This window comes from Xenopus laevis, chromosome 2L (assembly GCF_017654675.1).
Source record: "Xenopus laevis strain J_2021 chromosome 2L, Xenopus_laevis_v10.1, whole genome shotgun sequence".
Classification (NCBI taxonomy): Eukaryota; Metazoa; Chordata; class Amphibia; order Anura; family Pipidae; genus Xenopus; species Xenopus laevis.
In genome coordinates this window covers 157,549,991-157,566,285 of record NC_054373.1, presented here as the reverse complement: position 1 = coordinate 157,566,285, position 16,295 = coordinate 157,549,991, and the positions used below count along the sequence as shown (strand labels likewise).

Sequence of the window (16,295 nt, the reverse complement as noted above, 5' to 3'; positions counted from 1 at the left end):
ATTGGTCTTCATTTTTTTTTTTTGGAGTTATTTAGCTGTTTATTCATCAGCTGTTTAGTTTGCAAAATCGGCAGTATTATCCAAATTCCCCTAGCAACCATGCGCTGATTTGAATAAGAGACTGGAATATAAATAGGAGAGGGATGAATTGAAATATAAGTAATAAAAAGTAGCAACAGCAATAAATGTGTAGCCTTACAGAGCATTTGTGTTTTAGATGGGGGTCAGTGACCCCCATTTGGAAGCTGAAAAGAATTAGAAGAAAAAGGCAAATAATTGCAACGTTGCTTAAAATTAGTTATTCTATAACATACTAAAAAATTAACTTAAAGGCAGACTTAAACGTAACTTAAAGGCAAACTGCTACAGTCGCTATTTACACTGTACCTGATAATGACACAATTAAACAGGGACTGGCACAAACCAATGCAAAGTGATCAAAGTAATACAATAGCACATAAAGGGAAATTATTATAAAACACTGAATATCGTACAATTTCACACGTGTGACTGCAATCAATTTTTGGCTTAAGTTTTCAGCAAAGCCAAGCACTGACTTTTAATACATTTATTTGTTATGCAGCCTAATGAAAAAACAATGGCCTTGTGCCCTAGTCTCAATCAGGTCATTCAGGCATCAGTATCAATATAGGGAATAAATCTGAGGAAGCCATTAGAATGTGAGACTGGAGGAAGAGAGTTCAATTACCAGGACCCTCCGTTTTATTATATCTGCTAATTATTGTGCAGAGCTGATGTGGATTTAAACTCTGCAAAATGTTATTTCCCTAAATGGTTCCAGCTTACGGAACGCATTTTAGGACATCATCAGGAGAACACACGCTCCTGTAATATAGAAGTATGCAGACTCGTCCCTTATTATACTCATGTAACACCTATTTGGGCCATACGAGGTTAATTCACCAGCTAGTGCAATAGAGCAGGGGTTACACGTGACTAACGCTTCAGGCTAGGGCCTTCACTATATGGAAGATTAAAGGTGTGGTGTAGTGTAACTACAACTCCCGCAGGCTACTGTGCAATAACAAAAGACTTGGGCGCCAGGAGGTTCTTAATAAAACAGGAACAAGGTTTATTACTATGCACGAGGCAAGTGACACCAGGTTTGTACTCACACAGGAGTTGAGGCAACAGCATATAGAGAGGTCACACAGATCTGCAGCCAGGCTCACCTAGAGCAGACACAGGCATTTCATGAGGAAGAGCCTCCATTAGGCATTTGCAGAATTCACACACATTCCCTCCTGGAAGTTGTCAGGAAAGCAGCTTCTACCCTACAGTCCCTCTTCACTGAGGTCCCTGACTGGAGGCAACACATAAAGCCTCTGGGAAGCTACTCCCTTACTGCAAATCCTTGTTGGAGCTTCAGCTGCTCTTTCTCTCTAACCTCTCTGCCTTTCTCTCCTAGAGAGACTATGACAAGTCTGCCCTAGTATATCTGTTCCTCATTCACGGGGTTTCCTGGTCCCCGACTTGGACACATGACTTCTTCTGGGCCTATTGCACTCAGTCCCCCTGAGCACATCCAGCTGGATCAGCATCCAGAGGGGAAAGAGAAAGAGGCCACTCCTTACACACACTATATAGCAGTGTAGCAGGAAGCTGTCACACCTCTCCTGGCAGATCACTCTAAGAAAAAGGTGGGGGCCTTAAATCTGCAGGGCAGATTAACCCGTAGGGGCCCCTACACTCACTTATCCAAAGAAACTGCAGTGACACCTCTGTGCTGCCCACATTTAGCCCACAGTCAGTCATAGAGACTCAGCCAATCCGCGCCAAGCATGTTATTACTAAGTTACTGGGGCTCTAGCTTACTGGTATTCGATAAGTCTCTAGGATGCTCTCAATCAGCATCTTGCCCTGTGTACTGTCAGTCTGGGTGCCTGTCTAGCACTGGGTCCCCACGCTGCCTTGGCTTCTCTGCATTAGTGATACGAGTGTTCTCCTTCCCTTTACAGAGCCGCATATCCCATCCTACACTATGTGCCTCCTACCCAGCCTGAAAGATTCCCTGGATGCAGATCTCTGATGTTACCGGGCAATAGGGGATGCCTTGCCTTTATGATGCACTTTTTCACGTAAATAAAAGTCAACAATGGCAATTACCATAGTGACCGCCTGTTAAACTCTTATATAGTAACATAGTAAGTTAGGTTGAAAAAAGACACACGTCTATCTGCCAGTTGAGGAAGGCAAAAAAAAACATTTGCCTCAGAGGGGGAAAAATTCCTTCCTTTCGGACTAGTCCCTGGATCAACTTGTACTATGAGCTATCTCCCATAACCCTGTATTCCCTCACTTGCTAAACATGATCCAACCCCTTCTTAAAGCTATCTAATGTATCAGCCTGTACAACTGATTCAGGGAGAGAATTCCACATCTTCACAGCTCTCGCTGTAAAAAAAACCCCCTTCCGAATATTTAGGTGGAACCTCTTTTCTTCTAATCGGAATGGGTGACATCGTGTCAGCTGGAAAGACCTACTGTTAAATAAATCATTAGAGAGATTGTTATATGATCCCCTTATATATTTATACATAGTCATCATATCACCCCTTAAGCGCCTCTTCTCCAGCGTGAACATCCCCAATTTGGCCAGTCTTTCCTCATAGCTAAGATATTCAATACCTTTTACCAGCTTAGTTACCCTTCTCTGTACCCTCTCTAATACAATAATGTCCTGTTTGAGTGATGGAGACCAAAACTGTACGGCATATTCTAGATGGGGCCTTACAAGTGCTCTATACAGTGGAACAATGACCCCCTCCTCCTGTGAATCAATGTGCCGTGAATCTTGTGATGAAATGTCTTTGAGCAGGTGTATGTTTGAGTTTATACACCTGTCACCCGATAATGTAGTTAGTGAAACCAATGCAGTTAGTAAGGGAACCCTGGATTTACAACCAGTTAGTTAGTCTGCTACATAGTCGTAAATAGCTTGCACTAATGAATGGGACACTGGTTCCATTATTTACTTGCACTTTACATGCACTTAAAGTAAAATCATTCCCTCACAAATGCAGTGAAAAAAAACGTATGTACCTGTAATGGGGTTTTGGGCTATTTTAGCACAAAAGGGTTAATATCCGACCATAGGAATAGAGCGTGTGTTACATTGGACTCTAACACATCAGGATGGGCCTTTGCTATGTGGAAATAGTGAAGTAAGGATGTAGTGCAACTATAATTCACATTTGCAACTGTGCATGAAAAACAAAATACAAGGGCACCAGGAGGTTCTTGCAACAAAAATACAACAGTTTATTTATCCAAGACAAATGATCCACAGGTTTTACTCACAGCAGTTCTCAGTGGTTCAGGCAACATCACAGGCAGAGAGTAACATGGACTGACACTCCCCTGGGGACAGACTTGTCAGGAATCTCACTTCACCTCTTGGCCTCCCCCTTGTAGTGGTCTCGATCACCTTAAAAATCTTCTATCCTGATTTCCTCTCCACTGGGATCCCCATACTGCAGACAATATGGCCTGGGAGAGATACCTCCAAACTGTCACTCCTATGTTGAAGCTCAGAACTGCTCTTTTTAGCTCAACCCTAACTGACTTACAATCCTAGAGTGTACTAGTACAGGAGCTACACCTGACTCTATCTAATGCCTCATTCACTGGGTCCCTGCTCCCCGACCTTACTCTCTAAAGGTACTGGTCCTTCTAGGGCAGAATGGCTTTACTGAGCCTGGAAACATCCAAATAAAACAAAGATTTTTTTGGAAAAGTTAGTCTTTTAGTTTTTCCTTCTTGCCTAGGCAACAAGGACACATGATATAAGGCAGTGATCCCCAACCAGTAGCTCGTGAGCAACATGTTGCTCTCCAACCCCTTGTATGTTGCTCCCAGTGGTCTCAAAGCAGGAGCTTATTTTTGAATTCCAGGCTTGGGGCAAGTTTTGGTTGTATAAAAACCTGGTGCACTGCCAAACAGAGCCTCAATGTAGGTTGACAATCCACATAGCGGCTACCAAATGGCCAATCAAGAACAGTTTTCATGCTTGTGTTGCTCCCCATCTCCTTTTACTTCTGAATGTTGCTCACGGGTTCAAAAGGTTGGGGATCCCTGATATAAGGGCTGCAGACAATACCACGGAGTGGACACCAAGAGAGCCGGCAAAACCACGCCTGGAAGAGCGCCCTATGTGGATTATATGCGATTATTCGATATCAGAAACGTGAGTGCAATTGTTTTTAAAAAATTCTTTTAATAAAACGAGACTACACTATTTTCGGTTTCCATCTCTTCCCATGCTTTCGAGTAGGAGACTGGTGTGGAGCCTGAGCTAAACCAGAACAGGGATTCAAACTACGTGCATGTTCATACCCTTGGTTTGTGAGTAGGAATTGCTGCTATTTGGTGGAGGTCCACTAAGGTTTATGTGATATGATATCAATAAATTGTACCACAAAGGAACACTAGAGCAGTGTGTGTAGTACTGTAAAAGGGAGAGAGTAAAAGTATTAGGCACCTTTAGGGTTAATTTTAACTAAACACTGGGTGTCATCCTTTCTAACAGAAATACTGCACCATATTGGTTTCTAAACTTCTGTTGCCACAGGCGCTGGTCTTGCTTTTGCATATTCTGGAAACATCCAGCTGGATCAGCAACCAGAAGCCAAAGAGGAAGACCCACTTTCTCGCTCACTATACCAAAGTGTGACAGGATGTGGTCAACAGCACCTCTGGGCGAATAACACAAATATGCAAATTACAACTAGCTAAATGGGCATCTGCCCAGCAACTAGGGAGATCAGGAAGTGTATGGATTTAAAACCATAGGAGTACATTAACCCTATGGGCCCCTACATACCATTCACCCCTCATTTTTCAAAATGGCTGCTTTATTGCGTGTGTTGTGGTGGAGGCTACTGAGGTGCCACAAGGTCTGGACTAAGATTGAAAATAGGTCATGGCATTCCAAGTACACAAAGGCCCAAACATCTCCTCACCAGCCCAATAAATAGTGGCCGTCTATGGCAAGGGTCCCCAACCACCAAGCCTAAGGTTGCCACCTTTTATCCCGGTGTAGACTGGGCAGGGGCCATGATGTGGAGGGGTGAGCAGTGATGTCAAGGACGGGGCTATGACACGTCGATTGGCCGATTACTGTGTCAATCATAGGGTATCAGGAAAACCGGGCAGGCAGTTTTGACCCGGGCATCCCTTTAAAAAACTGGGCTATCCAGGTCAAAACCAAACAGGCCCAGATCTGGTCTTTGTGCAGAAGCCGGAAGTGGCTTCCAACCTCCGTCCCTGGCTCAGGCACGGCTGATAGAAAAATAAGGTAGGCGCAGGGGGCTGGAGGAGGGGTTGCAGCTTGGGGAGAGGGGCCAGAGGGCACTTTGCATCTGGGGTGGGGGCCCCAGGGGGTGGTGGTGGGCCCCAAGGCAGCAGCCCCAGTCCGATGCTGGTTTGGATACTGGGAGTTACAGTTTAGAAGAATGCAGCTGGCCAGAGAATGGACACCCCGACCACTGTTCTTCTCTGTTGTGCAGTTCGGTGCTGTCCTGTCAGCTGTAGATGCATTTACATTTAACATAAATCCAGCCCTTTCACATTTACAAAAAGACACAAAATATATAAATATGTATACAGCCCGAATGATTAAACAAAAAATATTAATATGCATTTGTCACAAGTTTTATACAAAAACACATCGCCCTTACACAAAGTCTTCAAAGCCAGAGTTTCTGCTTCTCTTTGCAAAGTCCAGGCTCATGTATGTTTTATGCCTTCACTAGGAAGTCTTGCAAAAACACAATACAACATTTTTCAGTGACAGGAGTGGTGCAACCGTAGATGTGTGCTTGCTTTGGGCAATGACAATTAGGAGATCAGTCGTTCACAACAAATCTCCACTTCTGTGGGCAACTAATTTCCTCCAAATTTCCCGCCGGAGATAAAGTGAATCGCCGATGATCAAACATATGTGTGGCTTTCCAAGTTCACCTCGCAAAGGAAACATTAATAAAAAAAAAAAAGTGATAAAAACATTTTGGATGATCACTCCCTTAATGTTATAGTAATGTAGAGACCAGTGTTGGATTTAGGCCAGGGGCTCTCATCATTCACTTTATCTATAGTAATAAGTCAAATCAAATCTGTTTTACTAAACAGATTATGCTAATTGGAGTAAGATTCCAGGGTATATAAATATTTTTGTACATGACATTCTGAATTGAGAAAGTTGGATTACTAGCGAAAAGTCTTCAAGGAAAAACAAAAATATAGAAAGTCCAGTTGATTTGACTTATTACTATAGAAATACCATGACCTGGATGAATGAGAACCTCCACAGACTTTCTTTACTTTCTTAATCAATTCTCCTTACATCTGTGCCTCTCTCTATTTCATCTCTTTGTTCTCATATAGAATTGGAGAGTGGCCATGGAAAAGCACAAAAGGCAACCCAAACCTGGGCCCACTGGATATTTTCCTGGAATCCTGGTGGGTCAGTCCAACTCCTCTCTGTCAGCTTATCAGTATGAATATATTTCTGCATGTTTACGAATGCTAAAAAATCATCTTATTTGCAAAGTAGTAAATCACTTTAAAATGTATTTTTTAGGTTGGCTAATAATAATACATATCCCCACTAATACATAAATAATAATAATAATAATATAACGTGTTACACACAAATAAGGAATACTTTCAGTGTTTACTGAGAATACAGATATTTAGAATAGCCCAATAACAAGCAAATGATGCATGCTGCTTTACATGTTCCGTGCGTCTGTAACACACTAAATTCACACGACATAAAGTACTGTACATCTGCTAATGGAATATAAGATGCAGCTTGTGTACTATTTTTTGCTTTATTGTATTGTTCATGATATACCATGGGGCTGATTTATTAATTTCTTGTTTTACCGCAATTCATATAAATTAAAAGTCCCCCCTCTCCAATAATTTCTACAACTTGCATCTCAGCAGATGGTGAGTTTTGTAATTTTCATGATTTTCTTTTGCATAAATGTTAACCCAAAAATTAATAAAGCAGCCCCTTATCCTTTAGATGTAAGGTTACGGGGCATAAGTGAAACTGGAGCTCACCATGGTGTACCAGATTCAAATTCCACTGATCGCTATTCACTTGTATGGGATTTTTAAGGACATACTGTATTTACCAGTGGGTGAGAGTTGATAAATATGTCCCCAAGCCCTTAGGGCAGAGACACACGGGAAGATTCGGGAAGATTTAGTCGCCCGGCGACTAATCGCCTCTTCTTCCGGCGACTAATCTCCCTGTAAAGCCTTCCCGCCGGCTAGAATCAAAATCGCCGGCGGGGTGGCACTCGGAGCGCTTCGTTTTCTGAAGTCGCCCGAAGTTTCCTCGTCAAGCAACTTTGGGCGACTTCGGAAAGCAAATCGCTCCAATCGCTCCAAGTGCCATCACCGGGCAACTAAATCCCCCCGAATCTTCCCATGTGTCTCTGCCCTTAAAAGTCAATAGAGAGCAATGGAAGCTTTAGTTTCAGTCTTTGATAACCTTGTCCCTGTGTGTTTTGCCCTCTCACATGGGTGTTACATATTCATTATGAATGCATGCACTGATTTCTGTTTTGTCTCCAGTGTCGGTTTTAATTGCATTATATGTCTTCTCTTTAGGCATGCTGGGTCTGAGGAGCTTGTAGGCAGCACTCCTGTATTTCTTAGAGATGAGATTATACAATATAGGGTTGATGGAGGCACTCAGGTAAAATAACTGAATGGCAACAACGTTAAAATACTGGGAGAATTTCAGAATCTCGTATCTTTCCGTGTTTGCAAATATGATTCTTCCAATGTGGAATGGGAGCCAGCAGATTATAAAAGCCACGACCACCACCGCTGTGAAAGTAAGAAAGAAAGAAATGGTAAGGTTAGGAATAAACGTTACAAATATTGGCACAGGACCTGTTACCTAAAAAGATTATTCCAAATCCTATTTTATCACATTAGTCAAGCAAAATTAATTTTAATTACACTATATAAATTATTTGAATCTTGTTTCCTTCAGTCTGGGAATTCATAATTATAGCAAGCAGGCAGAAGCCATATTGTGGACACTGTTATTAAGACAAGCCTTGTATCATCTCAGAATCTTGTTTGTGCACCAGAATGAGGGACCTGATGTCCATCCCCATGCCCTGGTTACACAATTAAATGGTTAAGAGACCTGGGGGAATGTGGGGAGAACAGTGACATCTAGTAAGTGCTGAATGGAAAGTGAAAGTAGTTGTCTGCCCCGCCTCTGTAACTAAGGCATAGAGGAGGGGCAGACAATATTTGATTGACAGCTGGGATTTTTTAAATTAACTTACAACAGCTATGAATGCTTTAATAAAAAATAGACTTTTATTATACTTTTTGTGTCTGGGTGACAGGTCCACTTTAACTGTAGGCGGCCCCATTGGACTGAAAAGCAGCTGCAATATATGTTAATTGAAATGCCATTCTCAGATCTGAAAAAAATACCAAGTGGGCACCGATTCCTGAATCCTGTCCGCGCACACGCAGCAAACAAAAGAAGACGCGCACGCACGGCAGGAAAGAGCTTAAAAAGAAACAAGGCGTATGCGTAGTGGGTGGAGCAGGGGACCGGAGGGGGGCCCGGGCACAGCAACACTGGTGGGCCCTGGGCCCCCCAGTCTGACCCTGCCCAATGATCATGCTGTGGGCCCAATAGCTAGTTATTCCACTGCTGAGAAGTTCGTGTAAGAGATACTGTTTTGTCATAAACAGCTAATGATTTCTACTGAATAATACATTTTAATATTGGAATCTAACTGGTTCTACCATTGTACATTCAGCATGAAAGTGCGGTTTTTAAGAAAAATGCACTACTGAGAAAAAACATGAAAGTTTATGTCAAACCATGTCCAACCTAAAATGAACAGATGAAAAACAAATGTTAACTACAGAACCCTCCCCACTTTGTACCCAGGGGTCCCCCAGAATAGCAGTTGTTGGCTGGAAAAGTGTGGGAAAGCTCACTTACTGGGCACATGGCCACATGAGGGAGCTGTGGTTGTATGATAGCATATATAGTAGGGTGAGTTGGGGATAATAACCTCTAGACTGTGGCTGTGGGATAGCAGGTATAGTAGGGAGAGATGGTGCCTATAGTAACAGTGGATAATAGTCTCTGGGAAGGGAGTGTGACTGTGGGATAGCAGGTATAGTAGGGAGAGATGGTGCCTATAGTAACAGTGGATAATAGTCTCTGGGAAGGGAGTGTGACTGTGGGATAGCAGGTATAGTAGGGAGAGATGGTGCCTATAGTAACAGTGGGATAATAGTCTCTGGGAAGGGAGTGTGACTGTGGATAGCAGGTATAGTAGGGAGAGATGGTGCCTATAGTAACAGTGGGATAATAGTCTCTGGGAAGGGAGTGTGACTGTGGATAGCAGGTATAGTAGGGAGAGATGGTGTCTATAGTAACAGTGGGATAATAGTCTCTGGGAAGGGACTGTGACTGTGGGATAGCAGGTATAGTAGAGAGAGATGGTGTCTATAGTAACAGTGGATAATAGTCTCTGGGAAGGGACTGTGACTGTGGGATAGCAGGTAAAGTATGGAGAGATGGTGCCTATAGTAACAGTGGGAATAATCGTCTCTGGGAAGGGACTGTGGCTGTGGTATAGCAGGTATAGTAGGGAGAGATGGTGCCTATAGTAACAGTGGGATAATAGTCTCTGGGAAGGGATTGTGACTGTGGGATAGCAGGTATAGTAGGGAGAGATGGTGCCTATAGTAACAGTGAGATAATAGTCTCTGGGAAGGGAGTGTGACTGTGGGATAGCAGGTATAGTAGGGAGAGATGGTGCCTATAGAAGCAGTGAGAATAATAATCTCTGGGATGGGAGTGTGGCTTTGGGATAGCAGGTATAGTAGGGAGAGATTGTGCCTATAGTAACAGTGGGATAATAGTCTCTGGGAAGGGAGTGTGGCTGTGGGATAGCAGGTATAGTAGGGAGAGATGGTGTCTATAGTAACAGTGGAGATAATAGTCTCTGGGAAGGGAGTGTGACTGTGAGATAGCAGGTATAGTAGGGAGAGATGGTGCCTATAGTAACAGTGGGATAATAGTCTCTGGGAAGGGACTGTGGCTCTGAGATAGCAGGTATAGTAGGGAGAGATGGTGCCTATAGTAACAGTGGGATAATAGTCTCTGGGAAGGGAGTGTGATTGTGGGATAGTAGGGAGAGATGGTGCCTATAGTAACAGTGGATAATAGTCTCTGGGAAGGGAGTGTGACTGTGGGATAGCAGGTATAGTAGGGAGAGATGGTGCCTATAGTAACAGTGGATAATAGTCTCTGGGAAGGGAGTGTGACTGTGGGATAGCAGGTAAAGTATGGAGAGATGGTGCCTATAGTAACAGTGGGAATAATCGTCTCTGGGAAGGGACTGTGGCTGTGGTATAGCAGGTATAGTAGGGAGAGATGGTGCCTATAGTAACAGTGGGATAATAGTCTCTGGGAAGGGATTGTGACTGTGGGATAGCAGGTATAGTAGGGAGAGATGGTGCCTATAGTAACAGTGAGATAATAGTCTCTGGGAAGGGAGTGTGACTGTGGGATAGCAGGTATAGTAGGGAGAGATGGTGCCTATAGAAGCAGTGAGAATAATAATCTCTGGGATGGGAGTGTGGCTTTGGGATAGCAGGTATAGTAGGGAGAGATTGTGCCTATAGTAACAGTGGGATAATAGTCTCTGGGAAGGGAGTGTGGCTGTGGGATAGCAGGTATAGTAGGGAGAGATGGTGTCTATAGTAACAGTGGAGATAATAGTCTCTGGGAAGGGAGTGTGACTGTGAGATAGCAGGTATAGTAGGGAGAGATGGTGCCTATAGTAACAGTGGGATAATAGTCTCTGGGAAGGGACTGTGGCTCTGAGATAGCAGGTATAGTAGGGAGAGATGGTGCCTATAGTAACAGTGGGATAATAGTCTCTGGGAAGGGAGTGTGATTGTGGGATAGTAGGGAGAGATGGTGCCTATAGTAACAGTGGATAATAGTCTCTGGAAAGGGAGTGTGACTGTGGAATAGCAGGTATAGTAGGGAGAGATGGTGCCTATAGTAACAGTGGATAATAGTCTCTGGGAAGGGAGTGTGACTGTGGGATAGCAGGTAAAGTATGGAGAGATGGTGCCTATAGTAACAGTGGGAATAATCGTCTCTGGGAAGGGACTGTGGCTGTGGTATAGCAGGTATAGTAGGGAGAGATGGTGCCTATAGTAACAGTGGGATAATAGTCTCTGGGAAGGGATTGTGACTGTGGGATAGCAGGTATAGTAGGGAGAGATGGTGCCTATAGTAACAGTGAGATAATAGTCTCTGGGAAGGGAGTGTGACTGTGGGATAGCAGGTATAGTAGGGAGAGATGGTGCCTATAGTAACAGTGAGATAATAGTCTCTGGGAAGGAAGTGTGACTGTGGGATAGCAGGTATAGTAGGGAGAGATGGTGCCTATAGAAGCAGTGAGAATAATAATCTCTGGGATGGGAGTGTGGCTTTGGGATAGCAGGTATAGTAGGGAGAGATTGTGCCTATAGTAACAGTGGGATAATAGTCTCTGGGAAGGGAGTGTGGCTGTGGGATAGCAGGTATAGTAGGGAGAGATGGTGTCTATAGTAACAGTGGAGATAATAGTCTCTGGGAAGGGAGTGTGACTGTGAGATAGCAGGTATAGTAGGGAGAGATGGTGCCTATAGTAACAGTGGGATAATAGTCTCTGGGAAGGGACTGTGGCTCTGAGATAGCAGGTATAGTAGGGAGAGATGGTGCCTATAGTAACAGTGGGATAATAGTCTCTGGGAAGGGAGTGTGATTGTGGGATAGTAGGGAGAGATTGTGCCTATAGTAACAGTGGGATAATAGTCTCTGGGAAGGGAGTGTGACTGTGGGATAGCAGGTATAGTAGGGAGAGATGTTGCCTATAGTAACAGTGAGATAATAGTCTCTGGGAAGGGAGTGTGACTGTGGGATAGCAGGTATAGTAGGGAGAGATGGTGCCTATAGTAGTAGTGGGATAATAGTCTCTGAGAAGGGACTGTGGCTGTGGGATAGCAGGCAGAGCCAGAACTAGGGGTAGGCAGAGTAGGCATGCGGCCATGCGCCTAGGGCGCAAAAGCTGGTAGGCACCAGGCACATACCACCTCTGTCGCCTACCCCATGTCCGGTCCCCTCTCTCCGCTTGTCTGTTTTTTTTTTCCTGTGCATTTGTGCTTTTGCACATGCTCATGTCGATTCCCACATGTGCACTGTGAGCATCATTTCGCGACCTGGCTCTGATAGCAGCTATAGTAAGGAGAGATGGTGCCTATAGTAACAGTGGGGATAATAGTCTCTGGGAAGGGACTGTGGGATAGCAGGTATAGTAGGGAGAGATGGTGCCTATAGTAGCAGTGGGGTAATAGTATCTGGGAAGGGAGTGTGACTGTGGGATAGCAGGTATAGTAGAGAGAGATGGTGCCTATAGTAACAGTGGGATAATAGTCTCTGGGAAGGGACTGTGGCTGTAGGATAGCAGGTATAGTAGGGAGAAATGGTGCCTATAGTAGCAGTGGGATAATAGTCTCTGGGAAGGGAGTGTGACTGTGGGATAGCAGGTATAGTAGGGAGAGATGGTGCCTATAGTAACAGTGGGATAATAGTCTCTGGGAAGGGAGTGTGGCTGTGGGATAGCAGGTATAGTAGGGAGAGATGGTGCCTATAGTAGCAGTGGGATAATAGTCTCTGGGAAGGGAGTGTGACTGTGGGATAGCAGGTATAGTAGGGAGAAATGGTGCCTATAGTAACAGTGGATAATAGTCTGTGGGAAGGGAGTGTGACTGTGGGATAGCAGGTATAGTAGGGAGAGATGGTGCCTATAGTAACAGTGGGATAATAGTCTCTGGGAAGGGAGTGTGGCTGTGGGATAGCAGGTATAGTAGGGAGAGATGGTGCCTATAGTAACAGTGGGATAATAGTCTCTGGGAAGGGAGTGTGACTGTGGGATAGCAGGTATAGTAGGGAGAGATGGTGCCTGTAGTAGCAGTGGGTCTCTGGCAGCAACAACACTGAGCATAAATAGCATCAGTGGTGCATGTTCTGCTGTTTGCCTGCAAAAGTTAATTAAATAAGTTGTTATGGCTGATATTGTTTCAAGCTACAGTTATTGGATCAGTTATATGGAATGCTTGGGACCTGGGGTTTGCAGATAAAGGGCCTTTCTGTTATTTACCTCACCATGCCTTAATCCTACTACCTATCAAAAACCCTGAAGGATACATAGAAAAAGGAAATCATTTTAAAATATGTATTTTGGAGCTTTCTGGATAAGAGATCATGATTGGGTGAAAATGCTATATATGGAACAGAAATGCAAGAAGTGACAAACATGATACCTTTTCCTACTCCTACTGTATTTGGGCATTTTCACAATACAGAATTAGGGACCCACTCACAATATACAGTACACATAGAATAGAAATGTCACAATATAAGGCTGATTAGTAATTAATACAGATAATTACTACATGGCAGCACAGAAACCAGCGCAACTAGAATCAGAATTTAATAATCAGCCCTATAGCATCAGCTTATATAACAGACCAACCTAATTTTCTGCTTGAGAATTAGTGACAACCCCTAAGTTTAGCTTCTCAACAGCTGCTCAGAGCCCACTGAGCATGTGAGAGTCACAGACACTTTCCAAGATGGTGACCCCCTGTGACAAGTTTGAAGTCCTGGATCATTGCTGCTATTGACAAGCTGAAACTTTAGGCTGGTGCAATAAGTTCAGTATATGAAATATGGCATGTTTAGTCACATTCATATTAAGGGTTTAGTTCTCCTTTAAACAGCAAAAGGTGAGGGGCAGTTGGTACGGGAAAGCTTTTGAATTACAAGATCCCTCACTGGGCAACTGGCAGTAAAGATTCACAACTGTCCTTAGTGGTGGCAGGATGGGGCAAAACATCTAGTTTGGAACTTATTCACAGAACCTACAACCTTCCGGCTAGTGCTGAATTACCAGTAGCAGCTGGAGACAAACTGCAATTCCCCACTTGTTCTACCACTACAACTGCTTCTCTCTTGTGTACAGGGGCAGACCCAGTGTAATTGCTTCTATCTGGGTCCCGTACAGACATCTGAGCTTGTTCATAATATACTAATGGCTGCTCACTACAATACCCCTGCCATAGCTTTAGTAGGTCCCATCATGCCATACATTGTGATTTAAAGGCATACTCACCAAGGATTCTCATGGTTTGTCTGTGGGATTTCTCTCTCTGTGCTGTGTTGCGGCTTCTGATGCTATTTTGGCTTCGCCGTAACGTTTTGCCTATGAAGCCATAAAGGATGGTCAAGCAGAACATGGGGATGAAGAAGTAGGCAGTGGTCACCCACATCATGACATTGACAAGTCCTGATTGGACGGCATGAAAAGTGTACCTACATTCCCAGGCATTGGTAATATTGTACACCTGAGCAATCCCAACCAAAAAATAAAAGGGTCCTGCTGATAAAAGGGCGACAATCCATAGAAACATGATGACACACTTCACCCTTGTCTTGGTGATGAGGACTTTGGATTTTAGGGGGAAACAGATGGCTAGATACCTTTCTATGCTCAAGGCTGTGATGTGCAGGATGGTGGAATATGTGCAGCCCTCGCTGATAAAGTGGTGAAATCTGCACAAGAACCCACCAAATATCCACGGCATGGACTTCCAAAGTCGGTACAGATCAAAGGGTAAGCAGAGTAGGATGATCATGTCAGACACAGCCATGCTGGACAAGTAGAAGTTGGTGGTTGTCTTCATTTCTTTGTATCTCCTAATTATAAGGATGGTGATTGTGTTTCCTATAACACCAACGACCATTACAACGAGCAGCACAATGGTAACCGGGATGAGAGTGGTGATGCGAAAGAAGGAACACAGGTTCTCGGTACATTCCGGGAGGTCATCATAGTCCCAATCACTGCCTAAACCACTTTCATTGCCAAAACTTGAATTATTCTTCATCCTTTGAGTGAAAGGGAATTCCAGCCGCAGAACAGGCTTCCCTCACTGAGCTGGGAGAGAATTGATCAAACAAGCAGCTTTCAGGAGCCCAGGCTTATCTGATCCTGTATGGAAGGGTTTACTATGGGCAGAAGGAGCACCAAGGAGCAGGAGGCTTTACTTCACCTGGTCATGCTGAGCTGTGCTCTGGAGTCCGTCAAGCATCAGTAGGAGCCGAGGCATCGGCTGACCCAACTGTTTTATTGATTCCAGCATTAACCTGTTACAGTCTGTGGTCCCTGCAAGGATCTGTTCTGTATGTAAAAGGCATGGCCATGTGGGTTTGACTCCTACTTATTTTGTTTCCTCCTTTGTGAGCTCTGTGGCTACTGCCACCAGGGACCGATTATTGCTGAAAATAATAGAATCTAATCATTTCAGGAAATTTGCAGAAGGAACATAGTTCTCTAGGGAAATGACAAACATTTAATAATGGCTGTGATGTAGTGGGAATCATCCATGTGCCTTTGTATAGCCAGATTGTATGTGCAGTTCAGCTGATGCAGATTTAGAAAGGTTCTCCCCAGAAGGGTAAAGCAATCAAAAGTGCCATGTAGGGGGGTCCCCTTATAATGGAAGCTAGAGTAGTAATAGCATTTCTTGGTGTTTTAACTGCCAACATTTACCTTGTAGAGGGATCTCTCTCTGACTGTGAATGCTGGGAGTTGTAGTTTAGCAGCCTGCAAGGGTCTATGTGCTTTAGTTACATGAGGAAATACTGAAATACAGAGACACATGGGCATTTTCCTCAGCACAGTCCCAACTCATGTACATGGAAAGAGGTGAGAGTTAACAGAAAATTGGTGGATCATTGAAGTATGGTTGCATAAATGGGCACAGGGGGCAGGTCCTAAATTATTCTGTTATTGGGGACACAATGACTATGCCAACAAAGATAACAGTATCTCTCTTTAGAGGCTATGGGGAAACCTAAGATATTGTCCGTTCTATGGAGAGTGGCTTTATTGTCCTGTATTGTTGGCCATGTCCCTAATGGCTTTCCACTACTATTCTTTAATGTAATGGCATAATAACACAACAGGAGGTCTATGGGTAATGACCCAGTTCAGTGATCCCCAACTAGTAGCTCACGAGTAACATGTTGCTCACCAAGGCCTTTGATGTTGATCCCAGTGGCCTCAAAGCAGGTACTCATTTTTTGGATTCCTAACTTGGAATCCATTTTTGGATGTATGAAGACCATGTGTACTGCCAAACAG

At 43.9% G+C, this 16,295-nt stretch overlaps 1 protein-coding gene across 1 annotated transcript; it reads right to left on the bottom strand.

Annotated features, from left to right (window-relative positions):
* Positions 1 to 7,443: 7,443 nt before the first annotated feature.
* Positions 7,444 to 15,426, bottom strand: mlnr.L (motilin receptor L homeolog). Its single transcript, XM_018245733.2, has 2 exons — positions 14,262 to 15,426; positions 7,444 to 7,869 (listed from the first exon to the last, which is right to left on the bottom strand). Exons 1-2 carry the CDS (start codon positions 15,034 to 15,036, stop codon positions 7,553 to 7,555), a joined length of 1,092 nt encoding a protein of 363 aa, XP_018101222.1. The 5' UTR covers positions 15,037 to 15,426; the 3' UTR covers positions 7,444 to 7,552.
* Positions 15,427 to 16,295: the final 869 nt, after the last annotated feature.

Excerpts from the sequence above, each read along its gene's own strand:
- mlnr.L (XM_018245733.2), bottom strand. The coding sequence starts at position 15,036 with ATGAAGAATAATTCAAGTTTTGGCAATGAAAGTGGTTTAGGCAGTGAT. Across the intron at positions 7,870-14,261 it reads ACAAACCATGAGAATCCTTG|CGGTGGTGGTCGTGGCTTTT; the intron begins GTGAGTATGCCT and ends TTACTTTCACAG.